The sequence below is a fragment of the Grammomys surdaster genome, unplaced genomic scaffold, assembly GCF_004785775.1.
Source record: "Grammomys surdaster isolate TR1022 unplaced genomic scaffold, NIH_TR_1.0 137, whole genome shotgun sequence".
In the NCBI taxonomy this organism is placed as follows: Eukaryota; Metazoa; Chordata; class Mammalia; order Rodentia; family Muridae; genus Grammomys; species Grammomys surdaster.
The window spans coordinates 11,788,690-11,807,767 of NW_021604595.1; the positions used below are offsets into that span (position 1 = coordinate 11,788,690).

At 44.1% G+C, this 19,078-nt stretch overlaps 1 protein-coding gene and 1 pseudogene across 3 annotated transcripts in view; one reads left to right on the forward strand and one right to left on the reverse strand.

The window, feature by feature from the left end:
- Nucleotides 1-9,009: 9,009 nt before the first annotated feature.
- Nucleotides 9,010-19,078, reverse strand: part of Snrnp48 (small nuclear ribonucleoprotein U11/U12 subunit 48) — a 20,267-nt gene continuing 10,198 nt past the window's right edge. For both annotated transcript variants that reach the window (XM_028763185.1, XM_028763186.1), the window contains exons 5-9: nucleotides 18,498-18,686; nucleotides 16,436-16,557; nucleotides 14,260-14,348; nucleotides 13,664-13,822; nucleotides 9,010-9,205 (exon numbers count right to left, since the gene is read on the reverse strand). In XM_028763185.1, coding sequence (XP_028619018.1) covers nucleotides 9,157-9,205; nucleotides 13,664-13,822; nucleotides 14,260-14,348; nucleotides 16,436-16,557; nucleotides 18,498-18,686 — 608 coding nt within the window. In that variant the 3' untranslated portion in view covers nucleotides 9,010-9,156. The remainder of the gene's footprint in view (nucleotides 9,206-13,663; nucleotides 13,823-14,259; nucleotides 14,349-16,435; nucleotides 16,558-18,497; nucleotides 18,687-19,078) is intronic.
- Nucleotides 17,067-18,123, forward strand: LOC114617590 (annotated as a pseudogene). The gene has a single exon (XR_003710819.1). The product of XR_003710819.1 is annotated as a ribosome biogenesis protein NSA2 homolog pseudogene (transcript).

The window sequence follows — 19,078 nt, forward strand, 5'->3', positions numbered from 1 at the left end:
GCAGTCATGCCCTGTCTTCATTAGGGTTTTATTGCTGTGAACAGACACCATGACCAATGCAAGTCATATAAAGGACAACATTTAATTGGGGCTGGCTTACAGGTTCAGAAGTTCAGTCCATTATCATCAAGGCGGGAGCATGGCAGTGTCCAGGCAGGCATGGTACAGGAAGAGCTGAGAGTAGTACATCTTCATCTGAAGGCTACCAGCAGAATACTGATTTCCAGGCAGTGAGGGTAAGGGTCTTAAGCCCACACCCACAGTGACACATCTACTCCAACAAGGCCATACCTCCAAATAGAGCCACTCCCTGGGTCAAGCATATACAAACCATCACATGCGTTTTCCTTGTATTCCTGTTTTCATTCAGATATGAAGAAATAGCTGGGACTATTGGAGGAGGCAGGGGAAAGAGACGAGGTGGATCTCCCAAGGGGGCAGCAGCTGTTTTTCACTGTGACCGAAGACCTCGGTCATCCCTTCTCCACCCACGTGAAGCACTAGTTGGCAGGCTAGCCACTGCTTATAAACAGTGAGTATGTCTAGGCTACTGGGAAGAGCTTCACTGTGACCTTAGAGCTGACTAGCTTCTTTCCTTGGAGGTTTCTCAAGACCCTCATTAACAACAGTAAAAAGCCAGTGTGGGCCTTTGGTCATACCTACCTTCCAACAGCAGGGGGTGCTTGTCACCTGTGAGGAGCAGCTCACTTACCTCCTGAGACTCCTGAGGGAGATGCCTAGCTGAGGGAACAGATGGAGTTCCCGTGCGGAGGAGGAAGAAAGAGCTCAGGTCATTCTCTGTGTCCTCAGGAGGGTGGGATCAGGGCAACTGAGAAGATAGCCAAAAAGCTGGTCCCACCAAGTTGTTGGGCTTTTCATCCTTGGGAGGAGAGCACACTATGTTTAACAGTGCTCAGGGACTATGGGGTCACACCTGGAGGGGTTGGCACTTTCAAACTGCCTCTAATGCTTCTCCAGCACATGACATGTAGCCAACATCCCAGTTGGAATCCCACGCTCAACCTTGAAATCTCCTGTGCAACACCAGGGTCGCCCACAGGCCTCTTGAGCATTCACTGCCTCAACCCTGGCGCATCAATCATGGGGCAGTTCTAACTACCGGGAAGTGTTTCTTTTGGTGTGAGCCTTAATCTGCCCACCCAACTTCAGGGAGAAAACATTCTTTCATCAGACAGGCTACAGTTCATCAAGGGAAGCCAGGGCAGGAACTCGAAGCAGGAATTTAAAGCACAGACCACACAGGAGCCCTACTAACTGGCTTGTTTTTCACGGACTTGCTCAGCTACCTTTTTTACATAGCCAAGGCCCACCTACTGGGAATGGTAATGCCCATAGTGGGCTGGCCCCACCCACGTCCATTAGCAATCAGGAAAATGTTCCCACAGTCAAAGCCAACAGAAAGATCCAATGGAGGCAATCCTTCAAATGAGAGTCCTTCTTCCCAGGTGTGTCAAAGTGACAACTGAGATTAGCTCTTACAAATGCCATGCACAAATTTCCAATGTATGACTAAAGGTGTGAGAGTTTGAGAAGGGGGTTGGGGGAGGGTAACTTGGATGGAGCTCTTCCTTGGAGTCCTAGGAGTACATGATACAAAACAGGTGCCCGAGGACTTCTGTCAGGAATTGTTGCTAGGCTGGCTGCTCCTTTAGTTCTGGAAGCTGTTGGGTATTTACAGGAGTCACATTGTATTCATCAAGACGATGAACTTGATGTTTCTGCTTTCATTCTGTCTTCCCACCCCCATCACATCTCCTCCCTTGAGGCTAGCACAGCACCAGAGTGAGAGGAAGGTTCAGTTTGTACTCCCTGATGCGCCTGGGTCAACTTTTTCTTGCCTCTGCTGGGGAAGGGACCTGGGGGACAGGAGAAAGGCACTGCTCAGTAGATCCACCCCAGAGCTTCTGCAGTCATCAACTCTGAAGGACCTGCCAAAGGCATCACAACACACTCAGGGGCAATGACAGGCACACAGCAGGTGGCTCTGAGCACTGCTGGTGTCAAAAGGCTAAAGGCTACAAACACTTCCAGGACCAGAAACCAGCCCTGCTTGACAGACCCCCAAAACCAAGTGTAATTAGGAACCCCACTCATCTACAAAGGCACTCTGAAGTTCAAGATGACTTGTGACTGACAGCTAAGAACCTGCACCTCAGCTGTGGAGGCTGGAAACAGGAACCAGGCAGGTGGAGGCCTGGGTCAGTGCTGACCCATGGGGAAAGAAGGGCTCCCAGACTGGATATAGGTCACCCTAACCCTCTTTCCCAATGCTCTTCAGTCATCTGTACACTACACCTCACTGCCACCCAGAGATGACAAGAAGCGTCCTGGGCCATCTTAAGGATGCAGGCTATGGAGTTAAGGGTCACAGCACAAAGTTGGGGAAGCCTTTCAACGTCCTGGGCCAGGTAGAGCCCTACTGGGAACAGACATCTGCAACTAGCTCTTTCAAAAACAACTGTCGAGTCTTCCTGGGGCAGTCAGTGGTCCTGAGATGGGGAAGGAGGAGATGGGAGGGTAGGGGAAGACAGGGCCCTATTGGAGACCGAAGATGGCCAGGATATAAGTTCCCACAACTGAGACATCTGAGAGAAGCCAATCCACCTAGAGGAGACACCTCAGATTTCTTACAGGATACCCAACCCAGCAGTGGCCATTAGGTCATTGTGCTGCAGCCAGAGGCCCCATGTGCCCATCATACGGAAACTGCACATTCTACCTGGGGATCCCCCTCACTATCTAGAAAGCAACACACACACACACACTCACACACACACACATACACATACATACACACACCACACATACACACACACACACACACACACACACACACACACATCCTCCTCTCCCTCCAGTCAAGCACAGCATCAGTCCAGGCCACAGTCCAAGCAGGATAGGACTTGTGCTCCCTAAGGATATGAAGGCGAGAAAGGGTAGCATCTGACTTTGTTGGCAAACAGCGTTGGAAACTCTGTCACATAGATGCAACAGTTCCAGAGGTCTGTGCGCTCCAGAATGGTTCACACGTCATCCAGGACAAGAGGGAGAACACTCATAGCTCAAATGTGTGCAGCATCAACCTCAGGGGACAGACAGATGTCCCTAAGCAAAAGATGGGATGAGGCCAGAGCCGTGCACGCAGTGGGAGCAGGAGGGAAGAGTGCACAGATGCAGCACAAGAGTGCCAGGTGCAGAGAAAACTGTCTCGATGGGCTGCAAAGCAAGAGCAGCAGTGTCTGCTGAGGACAGGCACAAGGAGATAACACACGCAGCAATCAGGAAAGTGAAGGACAGAGTGGGAGGAGGGAGAGCAGGGATGTGATCAGCGAAGACTTCCCAGGGAGAGCATATGACAAAAGTCTATTCAAGCCTAATGACTTTCCTGTACAAGACTGGGCCTGTCATAGATGGGTAAAGGACTCGTGAGACCTGACCTGGCAGAAGGGAAGTCACTGTCTTCAGTTGTGTGGCCACTGGTGAGCCCACCATGCTCCGATGGAATAGTTTCACTCCCATGCTCATGCTGATGACACTGGTTAAACTCAGTGGGTCACAAAACAAACTCCAAGGGGCAATAAAACTGGATAATACTGTACTGTGATGTACTGCCATCCTGGAGAGAAATAATGCAGAAAATATGTGACAATATGATACCTGTTCATTCATGACCCTAATATTTTATCACTATTATATTAATAGAGCATAATTATATTAATATAATACTAAATAATATTAACTATTAACAAATGATTCCTAGCCAGGTATAGTGGGTGTGCCTATAATCTCAACACTTTGGAGACCAAGGTATAGAATCATCATGAGTTCAAAGCCAACCTAGGCTACATAGTGAGTTCTAGGCCAGCTAGGGGCTACAGAGTGAGACCTTGCCTCAGTTAAGAGTTGGGTTTTGCTGGGCAGTGGTGGCGCACGCCTTTAATCCCAGTACTTGGGTGGCAGAGGCAGGCGGATTTCTGAGTTCGAGGCTGGCCTGGTCTACAGAGTGAGTTCCAGGACAGCCAGTGCTACACAGAGAAACCCTGTCTCAAAAAACCGGGAAAAAAAAAAGAATTGGGTTTTACAGAGCATAGCGCCACATATTTTTAGTCCTAGTACTTGGGAGGCAGAGGAAAAGGATCTCTCTCTGTGAGCTCCAAGTCAGCCTGGTCTACAGAGTGAGTTCCATGACAGCCAGAGCTACATAATGCCTGGTGTCAGAGGTCAGGAAAGGGATTCCGATCTCCAGGGACTGGAGTTATGAGTGGCTGTGAGCCAACATGTGGGTGCTGAACCCTGGTCCTCAGGAAACAGCAGTAAGTTCTCTTAACCAATGAGCTATCTCTCCAGCCCCTAAATAAATATTTAAAAAGAAAGAAATATATTATCAAGTGGTCCCTTTTCTCAAAAGACTTGTTTGTAAGTTATGTGCTAGCCAGGTTCCCATTAATGTGGCTAAACACCCAAGGACAACTTTGTCTCAGTTCATAAGTTCAGAGCTTTCAATCCAGTTGTTTGCCACGCCCCAACCCCGCTGCAATACTTCCTTCATAGGCACACTACACAGCCTTTCTCCAACTAGTTCTACCTCTTAAAAGGTCCTACCACCTCCCGGAAGCTCCATGAACTATACAGGAAGGAGGCTTTTAACCTGTTGGCCTTTGTGGTATGTAACTTCCAAACTAGAACAGCGCTTATACCCTGTTAGTGTTAACTGCATGGTAGAGGTGGTGCTACAGGTTTCAGCAAAGTTGGGTAACAAAGCAAATGTTTGGGTAGAGTGAAAGGGAAAATGGGAGATATTGTAAGCCAGGAGAAAAAGAGTATTTTGCTTTGTGGAAGTCAGGAAGTCCATCTGCCTAAAAGCAGAAAATTGCTGTACTAGGGGGGCGGAGGAGGACATTATGTTAGTCTATTTTCTGTTACTGGCACAAAATATCAGAGGCTGGGCTGTTTAGAAAGTGGCAATTTGGCTGATGGTTCTGGCTGTTGCAAAGCTCAGGTAGCATGCTACTGCTGAAATGAGAGCTAGCTAAGGTTGCATTACAACTCGGCAGAGAGGAACCAGGCCATGTGTTGAAAGTGCAAGACACAACATAGCCAGCCATGCTGTCTGATAACCCATTTTTGAAGGAATAACTCTTCTGTGAGATCAGTGTGACTCCAACCCCAAGAAACTTATACAAAGAACCTGGGTCTATCCCTGTCACTCAGCACGTGCTCAGTATTGCCACCTTGAGCAAGGGGATGATGATGATGATAAAATTCATGCGTTTCTTGTTGGCTCGAGAAAGAATCAAAGAGAAAGGCTAAACAGTTTCTTTTCTCCTGTGTGGCTTTTGTCCTCAAACTGGAATGTCTCATTGTCACAAACCCAGCAAAAACACAGATGGTTTCTTGAAGTTGTTGGCTAACAAAGTAGCTGAGAAAGTGAAATTCCTAGATAAAGTAAGCAGCTTTATGTTGTGTTCAACGAGGACAGCTGCCTTTTTCAGGTCTCAAGGCAGACTCACTGCAAGCTGTGTTCCTCCAACATGGCCGGTTGCTCCTCAAGGACCAATTTCAGCCCTGGACCTTGCAGAAATGTCTGAAAGCTTTTTCTCTTTGCTTCCCAGGAACAATTTTAAGGTTTGTATTTGTTTCATCAAGTGAGCACATCCCACAGGTAGCACATGGCTGCAGCCAGTCCCCCCATCTATTCTGGAGGCTGGAGACTTCAAGCCCAAACCGGGTAATAACACAGTGAGACTCTGCTGAGAGAGTGAAAGAAAGGCGAGTGGACATCAGAGGGTTCTCTCAACTGAATCAGCCCTGCTCATCGAGTGCCCTTCTGGTACCCAGCAGCCTCTGGTACACGTGTAGGAAGTACAGGCAGGAGATATTCCAGTGTCTGATCCCCAAGTTACCTTTCACACACGAGCCTGGGCTTATCGTACCTCTGCCGGGGCCTCTGGATGTCCTCTCCTTGAAAATGGAAGTTAAGCTTAATTTCCCTCCCAACCTTCTGTGGATGTGAATTCAAGCAAACCATAGAGCAGGAGTCCAGGTTGTTACAAACCTCTGAACACTAAACAACACATTAATTAAGGCAGTAACTGTTCTCTCCCAAGCTTCTTGCTACACAACCTAGTCTTTAAACTCTTGCTCTCCTCCTTGACATCTTTAAACTTATGTATTTAATACTTTTTTAAAATTCAATTTAATAAAGACACGCTTGGGCTGGTGAGATGGCTCAGCAGTTAAGAGCACTTGATTGGTCTTCCAGAGGTCATGAGTTCAAATCCCAGCAACCACATGGTGGCTCACAACCATCCATAATGAGATCTGATGTCCTCTTATGGGGCATCTGAAGACAGCTACAGTGTATTTACATACAATAAATAAATAAAAATAAATAAAATAAAGACACACTCTCACTATGTTGCCTAGGCTAGCCTCAAACTTAGCTGCTCAAGCAATCCACTTGCCTCAGCCTCTGCTTGGTGGGTACTCAAGGTACCTACCACCTTCTGGGTATAAAACCAACCCTTGGGTGCTGTTACCATTCTACTAGAGAAATTCTTACTGACCAGAATCCACCTTACCTCATTCTTTCTTACCTAAGTCACCTAGAAGACAGCACCCTAACACTTGCAGTCAGGGTTTCCCTGTGTTCAAGCAATCCTCCTGCCTCACCATCTTGTGTGCTGGGACTGAAATGCATGTGCCATCAAACTAATGTTTTAAATCTCAGAAATTGGTCAATAGATACAATCTATTCTCGGTGCATCTAATAAGGTTTGGGGAGAAAAATATCATGAGAAATCAGAAACGTTGGTGAGTCAGGTCTGAATGGACACAAACACTGGAGGTAGAGACAGGATGATGAATCTGATGCCAACCTGGGCTACACGGTATTTTGTTGTTAAAACAATGCTGAAATGTGAAACATTTGCCTAGTGTCTGTGTGAGCAAGACCTTGGGTTTAAGCACGACACACACAAGGAGATGGGGGAGCACCCATAGTAACGACTGACAGCAGCAAATCACAAATCAATGCTAGATGTGGGGTCTGAAGATGCTCCTGATTTAAAATAAACACCACTGAACGCTGGGCACAGGAGCTATGGCTGTAAAGCCTTGCTCTCAGGAGCTCGTAACGCGGCAGTCAGAAGCAGCGACAGTATGAAGGCAGACCTTATGAAAGCTGGTCCGAGCATCTCTTGCTCACGGTTCCTCTCATTTCATCCTCAGCAGCCGACTATGCACTTAAACCTCTGGGCTGTAAAGACCCTGGATTGCATCTTAGCTCTTCTTTCTCCACTCTGTTCTAAGCTCTGTTGCTTCCACACCACTCCTTCCTATTTATTCTTCCTGTAAGATACCTACATAAGCTAAACCAGTCCGACTCTGGTTTCTCCTGATTGGTAGAAAGCAGAATTTAAAACACAGCTTTTAAGTTGAGCATACAGTAATTAACAAACTGCTAATAACTGTATGGTTTTGACTCAAAAGAGCAGCAATTCTGTATGACTGTGTTACTCTAAGTGCTAAGTGCCTGGGTTTTGTGTGTGTTCTATGTGTGTGGGTGTACCCTGACATCTATGTGCATGCATGGGGAGACCAGGTCAACCACCTTGCATCATGCACCTTGGGTTTTGTTCAGTCTCTCTGTGAACACGGAGCTCACCACATGAGCTAGGCTGGCAGCCAGCAAACCCCAGGTTCACCTAGCTCTACTCTCTCAAGGCAGAACTGATATTTAAGGCTAGCTTAAGGCACACAGCAAAAGCATGTATTAGAAAAAAACAGGAAGCAGAACTGAGCCTATCTCTCATGCATGAAACTTAATTGTCAATCTTACCAAGATCCAATCACTCACTCTTTGTCAATTACTTACATAAGATTCTGTTTGTTTGGAAATGAAATCTTTAACTGGGTTTCAAATGTCCAAGCTACTGCTGCTAATTTAAGCGGGAATGCAATGCACTGGACTCAACTGGATGTTCTAGATAAAAACAGAACTAAAAGGAAAGTACTACCAACATACAGCACAGGATCGATTCCCACAACCTGGAGTCACCAAGCACTGTGGTACATGCCTGTCATCCCAGCACCTGGAAGGCTGACACAGGAATCAAATTCAAAACCAACCTGGGCTCCAAGATAAAACTGAACACAGAACACCCCTGTGTGAAGGAAGGCAGAGCTACGGCTGGGCATCCCACTGCCCAGGGCTGTAGGAAAGAGGAATGTAAGCTTTAGCTGCCCTAGGTTAGAGATAGAGAAATGATGGGGGAGGTACAAACCTCCTGGAGCCAGAGAACACTCCACCCTGTGGTGGTTGTGTGGAGATACACCAGTCACGTAAGTACTTAAAATGAGTATACTTTAGTGTATGCACACAGTACTTCAAACATACAAAATATTAGCAATTTTTAATTATCAAATGAAACATGAATATGTTACTCACAGAACCAAAGTTTCTTTTGACCAACCCCCCAATCCTGTTATCTACCCCAAAACGTCCTTCCCCACATATAATTAGGAATTTGGAATTGTTTCTGTTGAACTTTTGAAAATATAATCATATATATAGATATCTATAAAAAAAATAAGGTCTTTTTGGACTTGAATCTAATGCTAACTTAAATATGCCTACTACTCACAATTCCCCTTTAGCATTACATTTAAAGATCTAACCATGTGAACACAGATCAAGGTTTTCCTTTGAATGCCCAATATAGTAATTCAATCTATAAATACCTACACATAGTCTACTTAGCCAGGACACTCCCCATCCAGAAAGCCACTTACACTGCTTTCCCTATCACATAACCCTCCAGTGTAGTGAGACAGAGTAGTCACTGCCAGGGTGGAATCCAGCCTCACCTTTAACTTTTTACAGTGAGAATGTTTTCATGTGTAATTTACCTATCTCAAGTACTGATTTGTGAAAAAGAAAACTGATATATACATGGCCAAAAGAATGAAACAAATAGTAATAATGTGTAGGGTACAGTTTTGACTCCTGGTTTGAAGCATTTATTATAGTAAGTATTACACGATCATAACGGCCATTTTTTTCCTATGCAAAGATAATAATTAAAATATCAGCATATTTATTCCATAAGCATAATTAACACATTTACAATCTGTTTATATTTTTTGCTTTCTTCTTTTATGACTATGATGTCTTTCTCCATCCCTGAAATAAACAGACAGAAAATTATGAGACATTTTAATAATAGCAATACATTTCCATTAGACATAAACCAGAGTAAGCTAAAACAAGCATTTAGAACTGGACAATACTTTTTTTTTCTGGAGACAGAGTCTTACTATTTAACCTCAGGTAGCCTAGAACTTACTATTTAGACCAGGCTGGCCTTGAACTCAGAAACCCACTTGCCTCTGCCTCCTGAGTGCTGGGATTAAGGACATGTATCATCACTCCCAGCTGAACAAAAGTTTTAAAAAGAGTAAAAAGGGAAAGTCAATTATTAAAGTCAAGATTAAAATACAGGTAAGCAAAATGGGGGGGACCTCTAATTCGAGAGGGGAAGGGAGATACACACAGGACAAGGAAGTAGGAGAGTAAAATAACAGTAAAGAGTTCTGAAAAAGCCATAAGGAGTCATACTGAAATTAAAAACCATTCTGAAAGCCATAAGGAATCATACTATTATCTACCTTAAAAAATAACATATAAATATGTTTACAAATATATAGATTATATGAATTTTTTTTCATATGGCTGACAATGCTCGCTCCAAGAGCTAAAGACCACCTAACAAAATCCCAACACCAGGCATGAAAAGCCTTCTTGAGCTCAGGGTTAGTGAACTCATGGATCTTGGAAGAGAACCTTCAACCACCACTGTACTAACCTAGCATAATCCCTAATGACACTCAAAATATTTGTCCTTATATCCACAGTTAAATGTAATCCTCAGCCCTTATGAAGCAAACTTCTCTTTACAACAGATGGAGATTATTACAGAACACAACAACTAATCAAAATGCAGAGTTGTGGAGCCCAGCACCAATGGAGAGTTTCACAGAACACTCTCATACCTACGGCTCAGGGAACAATGCAGAAGAGGGAGTACAGAGACTGAAAGAGCCAGAGGATCAGGGAGAGACAGACTGTGTCTCCGTGTCATTTCAGAAGCTATACCCATAAGGTCTCACTAATACAACTGCCTAAACAGGACCTGAGCAAGCACAACAACAGACATGCAAAGTGGACTGGGGAAAGCCTATGAGGCTTCAACCCTAGAAAAGAACTACAGGCAGCTAAGGAATTCTGAAAGCAGGGGAAACAGTACTCTGACCAGAGTCAGCAAGCAGCCAGCCCTAAAAAAATATATAAATAAGTAACATACAGATTGAGCAAGCTATATTTGGGAATATATATAAGCTTATACATATATGTGTATAACAATTAATAAAAAGTGGGATGAATTTGAAAGAGCAAGGAGGGGCAAATAGGAGTCTGGAGGGAGGAGAGAGAAGGAAGAGGGTATGAGATCTATAAACTAAGAAAAAAACATAAGCAAAACAGATTTATATTTTGGTGGTCTGCTTTAAAATTAACTCTGAATATATGCTCATGCTAGATGACCAGAGGACCCATGTCAAATAGAATATTAAAGGCATAAAAAATATGCTAAAGTGTCTGATTTCCTTATTCTGGCTGCCGTATCAACTTCATGTAACTCACTCTATCTCAGGATGGAGTGCAGAAATTAGCTGTACAGAGACCGAACAGAGATCTCAACTCTGAAAAGTGCCAGAGTAGAGTTTCTGTCAGGGGGGCAAGTGCTCAACTGTGGAGTCAGAAGGGTAACTAAGCAAACATCCCATCTTCATAAGAGAACTAAAGCACAGCTAGCTTTAGCTCTACAGACGGAATGAGAGTGTGTCTAGCAAGACTATCAGGTCAATGTAAAAGGCTTTATGAGGGCTAGAGAGATGGCTCGAGTGTTTATGGCTCTTTGCTGGGGCCTAGGGTTCAGGTCCACCACTCAGACAGCTCACAAGTGCCCGTAGCTTCACTTCTAGAGAAGCCAACGCCTTCTTCTGCCCTGCACAGGCACCTGCACACACTGGATGCACATGAACTCATGCAGGCACACACACACATACATACATAATTTTTAGAATGCTCACTAATTCTTCTTTATCAGTGGCTCTGGAGAGAAAGGTCATGTGAGAGGCTAGTATTTGACAGCACTGTCCACATAAACTAAGGGAGAGCCAGAAGTGGTGGTGCACATCTTTAATCCCAACACTTGGGAGGCTGAGGCAGACAGATCTCTTGTGAGCTTGAGGCCAGCTTGGTCTACAAAGTCACTTCCAGGACAGTCAGAATTACACAGTGGGACCATGCCTGAAAAACAAACAAACAAACATCTAAGTAGGGCTCTGCCTTCCCGAAGCTAAGACTCTCTCTAGTGGGGAAGGAACTGAGTGCAGGAAACAGTAGTGTGCTAGATGAGGCAATCCTTTTTGCTCAAATAAAGATAAGACTTAGGCAGCAGGACACAATGCAAAATAGCATAGATGTGGACGAGAAGTCAAATCAGGCTACAGAGTGCAGACTCTTCTCTCCATAGGTCATGGAAAGTACAAGAAACAAACAGAAACTGACCCTGGGTGCTGAGAGCCTTGCAATGGAATGAGAATGCTGCTGCTGCTGACTAAGAGAATTCACTTGGGCAGAGGACAGAAATGGTTTCAAGGCAGTTAAGTTTAGAGATGTACAAAGCAACAATCACTCTCTGGACAGACACCAACAGGAACAGAAGGGAGGCAGATAGCAGACTGGACAGGAATGTGGGCCTGACTAGACGGTCAGCAGTAAGTAAATGATTGCCCAATCTCTGGTGTAGGTAAACTTGGGAGGGACATCCCACTAACCAGGACAGAAATACTGGGGAAGGGCAGATGGAGATAGAGTTTAGCTGGAGCCTTGGTAAATGTGACACCCCAGGGAATACCCAGTAAGTAGCTGGCATACAAGATTAGATCTCAATTTGTTTAAATTTATCATTTACCACTAATTCATATCTCCTAGTTATCAAACTATACTAACAAAGGTAAAATTGGGATGTCTCTGATCTAACTACACTTCAACAGAAGAATTAGCAAAAAGAGAAGCATAAGAAGGCAATTTCAATAGAAGACAGGTCTAAACAAACACTGTAAAACTTACTGCCTCACCCAGACATTATTTTCATATGTCAGCTTTGTAAGTTTTTTAAGAAAGATAGGAGGCACCAAGCTGGTCACCTGGTGGTACAGGTCTATAACCCAGGCTACTTGGCAGGCAAGAAGATCAAGTAAGTTCAAGTCCTTCCTGGGCTCTATAGTGAGTTCAAGGCCAGAATGGTAAGGTACTGCCTCAAACATTAAAAAATATAGAGAAAGATCAGGTGTATGGAGAGTGGGGGAGAGAGAACAAATATCAGGAGGGGACTTGAGGGGGGTGCATTTCTAGGATATGTCAGAGACCTGGGACAGGAAGGAGAGGCCCCAGGGAGTCTATGAGGGTGACTCTAGCTGAGACTCATAGCAGTGGGGATATGGAGCCTGAAGTGGCCACCTCCTGTAGCCAGACAGGACTCCCAGTGGAGGAATAAGGACAGCAATCCACCTAGAAAACCTTAAACCTTAAATGTGTCTTGCCAACAAGATGTGCAGGGACAAAGAAGGAACAGAGACTGGGGAATGGCCAACCAATGATTGACCCAACTTGAGACCCATTCCATGGTCAAGCACCAAACCATTTTCATTATAAATGATACTCCATACTCCATTATGCTTTCAGACAGGAGCATAGCATAACTGTCCTCTGAGAGTCCACACAGCAACTGACAGAAACAGATGCAGAGACCCACAGCCTAACATTAGACAGAGCTTGGGGAATTTTGTGGAAGTTGGGGGAAGGACTGAAGGACCGAATGGGATAGAGATGCCACAAGAAGACCAACAGAGGCAACTAACCTGGGCCCTTGGGGGCTCCCAAAGCCTAAGCCTGAACCACTAACCAAAGAGCAAGCATGGGCTAGGCCTAGGTCCCCCATCCCACCGCCACCACACCCCCTGCAGATATGTAGCAGATGTGCAGCTGAGTCTTCATGTGGGTCCCCAAACAACTGGAGCAGGGGCTGTCCCTGACTCTGTTACCTGCCTGTGGATCCCACTCCCCTAACTGGGCTGCCTTGTCTGGCCTCAGCGGGAGAGGATGTGCCTAGTCCTGCAGTGACTTGGTGTGCCAGGGTGGGATACCTAGGGGAGGAGGGGGGGAGTGGGAGAGGAGCTCCGTTAAGGGGGGACCAGGAGAGGGTGCTGTCCTCCAGATTGGGAATGAATTAATGAGGGGGGGGGAGAGAGAAGCTGAAGTTACAGCTTAGTCGTAGGGCACTTGCCTCTAGGTTCAATTCCAGTATCTCGAAGGTAGGGTAGGGGACGCAGTGTTTTATTATGTATACAGAACTAGGAACTACATTCCTACATGGGTAGTTTGTGAGCTGAAGCATGGTGAATATGAAGAACTCCATTAATTCCTTTCCTATCTTAACCTACTCCAATAATTATTATTATTCTGCATTCAATGACAAAGTCAACAATGCTGGATAACTCAGGGATAGATACTCACCTCTCTTTCCTTCTTCTTGACTCAGAATTTTTATCTTTATTTCTTTTCCGTTTGTGTGGGCTCCTACTCCGAGCCCTTCTATGTCGTGAACTTTCAACATCCAAATAACTTCCACCAGACTGTCGTGAATCTACCGAAGCCGATCGCCTTTCTTCATTCCTGCAGTACAGAAAGAACGTCCATCAGGCCTTCTCACCAATGGTCTTCACTGCACACAGACCATCACTAGCGTACAGTATTCCATATGATATCAGTGGCATAATCTCATGTTCCACAAAGGTAGCAGTCAAACAAACAGCACCTATAACAGCTTACCTAATGACAAGCTCCCTAATATCAAGTTCATCATCACAACTCTAAATACAGTAATTCTGAGCACAGACAATAAACAAGCACCAATGGATCCCAGTCTTGGAAATGCTATGGTTTAATAGCATATATAGGCAATGCATTAAACAGATGCTTTAAGCCACACAGTGCTGCATGGCCACAACTACAGCACATGAGAGGCACACTGCCAACACATATGGCCCTGGGTTTGACACAGATATAAAGTGAAAGAAGCACACACTTCCTCAGTGAGGACAATGACGTACTTTTCAGCACCGTCTTCTGCTCTTCCCTGCTCTTCTTGCCAATGGTTACTGAGCTCTTCCATGTGAACCTTTATCACATCCCGAATTACCTTGGGAGAAGTAAAAAGCAAATGTCACATCAAGAAGTTGTCCTAAACCTTAAGATCATAAAACCAGAAAAATAGGAGATGGCTCAGTGGTTAAGACCATCTGTTTCGCCAGGCAGTGGTGGCGCACGCCTTTAATCCCAGCACTTGGGAGGCAGAGGCAGGTGGATTTCTGAGTTTGAGGCTAGCCTGGTCTACAGAGTGAGTTCCAGGACAGCCAAGGCTACACAGAGAAACCCTGTCTTGAAAAAACCAAACCAAACCAAACCAAAAAAAGAGCATCTGTTACTCTTCCATTGGGCCAGTTTGGTTCCCAGTATCCATGCTGGGTGGTTCCTGATCACCCAGAACTCAAGATTTGGGGATCTAATGTCTTCTGGCCACCTTCTGGGACCTTTTTCTGGCACCTGCACTCATGTGCACATACCCACACATATACATGTAATTAAAAATAAAATCTATTTAGAAAAATCACTAGTTGTCATCACTCAAAAATTTATGAAGGAAGGGTTATGACATAATGGACTATGAGATGGGTGTATTTAAGAACTATGAAAAAGGCACTTGTCACACTGACAAATAAATAAATGGTAGATGGCAGTATTATTTCAATGTTAACTTGGAACTATGCTATGACTATGTAAGAAAACAGCTTTATTCTCTGGAAATACATACACACTTTTTGGGGATACGAGTCATGATGTACAGAACTTACTCTTGAACAATTCAAGGAAAAGAATATGTACAAATATGAAATAGAGAGTAAAAAATGTACAGAAAGGAAAGACAGCTGCTGGGTGGCTCTGCCTAAAATGACGGTCCTAAAGGAAATAGAGAATTCCATGGTCTATACAGTAAGACACTGCCAAGGACAAAAGGGAAAGAGGATGAAAGGTAGAGTAACAGAACACATGTGACGTGAGTGCAGGAGGAGGGACACCTGAGGGAGGGAGGGAAAGGACCCACAAAAGAGGCAATAGGAGACAACGGGGAATTATGAGTAAGAGCAAAGTATAATGACTCAGAACATGAAAACCAGAATGAAACCGGCACTATGCAAATACATCTTTTAAGAATTTAAAAAAGCATGAAAGAACACAAGGTAAGGGGTAAGCGGAAGTGGTGAGTCCACAAGGCCCAGCACCCACCAAGGGTGATCCCAGCAAAGATGTGCATGCACAGTTCTTCCTGCTGTGCTTAGTTTTCTAACTCTTCTGTATGAGGATATGTGCACACGAGTTTTAAACCTAATAATTAAACCACAATGAAAGACAGAGTATAAAATGTTACATTTACTTCCCAGATGTTCTCTCAAAGAGAGCTCATATCCCTAACCTGTGAGAACCACGTGAAAGCTTCTTTTCTATCTTTTACCTACACGATTAAGCAAAGACTAGTCACAAATAAACCAAAACAGAGCTGACACTTCTCCCTTGTCCACAAAAAAAAGATTTCAAAGTACAGGAATCAGTGAAATTTTCAATAGCTCCTAAAGCTAAATGCAGAACAATGCCAAACTCCTCAGTAAGGCCCAGGAGTCCTCCATGACTTCAAGACACTACAGTAGAGAGCACTAGGCAGCTCCAGCAGAAGCCCTAACTAATAAGCCTAGCCATCCCCAAAGGCCTTCAACTTTTAAAAATCTGTACTTAGCTCAAATCCTTAACCTGTGAGATTCAACAACCTCTTCTGGCCTCTATGGGCACTTAAACATACATAATGAACATATACTCAGGCCCACACACATATACATAAAGTAGAAATAAATAAAATAAAAAAGCTCAAATAACTATCAACCCCTTCCCAATGCCCCAAACCCCAACCCTCTCAAACCAGAGGCAGTTAAAAGCCCAAATTCATATTCTTGTCACAACACAGACGCACTTTCTCAAAACTCAATACTTTTAAAGTATCTTTAAAAGGCTTTTTTCAACCTCTACAGATATGTTAGTAGTGAAACACCTTTGCCTGGCAAGGACAAACAGGGTGTGGCATTCTCAGGACACTTGAGAAAAACCTCTGGGGACATAAAAAAGACTCAGAAAATTTTTATTTTCAACAAAAGTACTACAAAAGTATGTGAAACTTACCTCGGTGTATGACTTTTTGGTTATGTGAACATTCTTAGCTCTATAGGACTGACGTCTTCTTTTATAATCTCTCACTTCTGCCAGGATTTCCAGGTAAGATTTTGGACTTTTTCGGCTATTGTCTAATGAAAGAATAAAACTATTATACCCTTAAAAGGAGTTAAATTATTTTTATTAATGTATGTGTATATAATTAAATATAAAACATACTATATATATATATATGTCTGTGGGTTTGTCACTGTGAGTGAGTGTGTCTGGGGAGTCCAGGAGAGGGCATCTGATCCCTTGGAGCTGGAATTATGGGTAGCTGTGAGCCACCCAATGTGGGTAGTAAGAACAGAACTTAGGTCCCCTGCAAGAGCATTATGAGCTCTGAACTACTGATCTATCTCTCTAGCTCCACTTTGAAATTCAGAACTTAACAGTTAGAAATAATCCTGTGGGCTGGAGAGATGGCTCAGCAGTTAAGGGCACTGACTGCTCTGCCAGATGTCCTGAGTTCAATTCCCAGCACCACATGGTGGCTTATGATTATCAGTAATGGGATCCGATGCCCTCTTCTGGTGTGTCTGAAGACAGCAACAGTGCACTTACTTAAAGCAAATGAATCTTAAAAAAATAGTTACTACCCTTTCCCGTTCCGGGTTGACCAAACCAGGCTCGTGGGCCAGTGACACCCAGAAATTAAAAGGTTTTTAAAACCCGGGAGCTCGCGGACGGCTGCTCCGCGGCTGTCAACATGCCACAAAATGAATATATTGAATTGCACCGCAAACGATATGGCTATCGTTTGGACTACCATGAGAAAAAGAGAAAGAAGGAAGGTCGGGAGGCCCATGAACGTTCAAAGAAGGCAAAAAAAATGATTGGCCTGAAGGCTAAGCTCTACCATAAACAGCGCCATGCCGAGAAAATACAAATGAAAAAGACTATTAAGATGCATGAAAAGAGAAACACCAAGCAGAAGGATGATGAGAAGACTCCACAAGGAGCAGTGCCTGCCTATCTGCTGGACAGAGAGGGGCAGTCCAGAGCAAAAGTACTTTCCAACATGATTAAGCAGAAACGAAAAGAAAAGGCGGGAAAATGGGAGGTTCCTCTACCCAAAGTTCGTGCCCAAGGAGAAACAGAAGTATTGAAAGTTATTCGAACAGGAAAAAGAAAAAAGAAGGCATGGAAGAGATTGGTTACTAAAGTCTGCTTTGTTGGTGATGGTTTCACAAGAAAACCACCTAAATATGAAAGGTTCATTAGGCCAATGGGTCTACGTTTCAAAAAAGCCCATGTCACACACCCTGAGCTGAAGGCTACTTTTTGCCTGCCTATACTCGGTGTGAAAAAGAATCCATCATCCCCATTATACACAACCCTGGGTGTGATCACCAAAGGTACAGTTATTGAAGTGAATGTGAGCGAGTTGGGCCTTGTGACACAAGGAGGCAAGGTTATTTGGGGAAAGTATGCCCAAGTTACCAACAATCCTGAAAATGATGGGTGCATAAATGCAGTCTTGCTGGTTTGACAGTGACATCATACAAGTCATTCCACTCACTAGGAAGAATACATGCTGTCAGGAAAACACCATCGCTGTGACCTTTCTGAACTACCATGCAGCCTTACCCCGTGTGCAGTCATCAAGAAGTATTCATTAAGGTGTAAAGGAAAATAAAACACTGCCCTATTTTTTAAAAAAAAAAAAAAAAAAAAAAAAATAGTTACTTAAAAAAAAGGTGTGGGGGGGGGAAATAATCCTGCATAGTATGCTTCAAGGTAACATATAAAAAAAAGTTCTGAAATAATCTACGTTATGGACAGACTATTCTATCACTGTTTTTTTTCTAGGCAGTAGATGAACAGAAGTATTCACGTCCATAGAGTAAACACAAGTAGTATTCCTATAGATGAAGCATTATGCTAGAAGTCAGAGTACAACTCTGTAATGTCAGTGAGATGATACACAACCACCTTACCCCCCTCAAGTGGCACACAAACGAGATCACATTACTGACATGCATGAGATGAATGACAAGAAACGTAAAAGATGATATTTATCCCAAACCTTGATTGACTTTAGCAGCCAAGTCTACAAACAGGTCACTGTCATTTTCAATGACTTGAGGACCAGAGCGCTTTTTCTTTGTCTCCTCAATGACAAAATCATACACGGCAAGTCGATCCGCTTGTGTGAGGTCACAAACAGATCGTTTGTGATTCAGAGGAACTTCAACAGGCCCTGAAGAATACATTCCTAAGATAAAATGAGGCAAGAGTAAATGATGGGCGAAGCATGTGGATTTGACTCTTAAATATGTGCTATAACAATACAATAGTAACCCAAACTACATTTTACATACAGAGATGTAGGCGGTAAATGGTACTGTTTCAGTGTCTGGTATTCTCTCCAACAAGGTTAGGACAGACTCCATGAAGTCAGGCAGCAATAACCACAAAAAATGACTCAAGCATCAGAAAACCTGTTTTCTCTTTGGATGAGGTCTGGACATGTTGCCATGGTTGCCAGGTGGTTCGGACTCTTGGGTTCAAGGGATTCTCTTGCCTCAGCCTCCTAAGTAGCTAGGACCACAGGTACATACCATAGGACCACAGGTACATGCCATAGGACCACAGGTACATGCCATA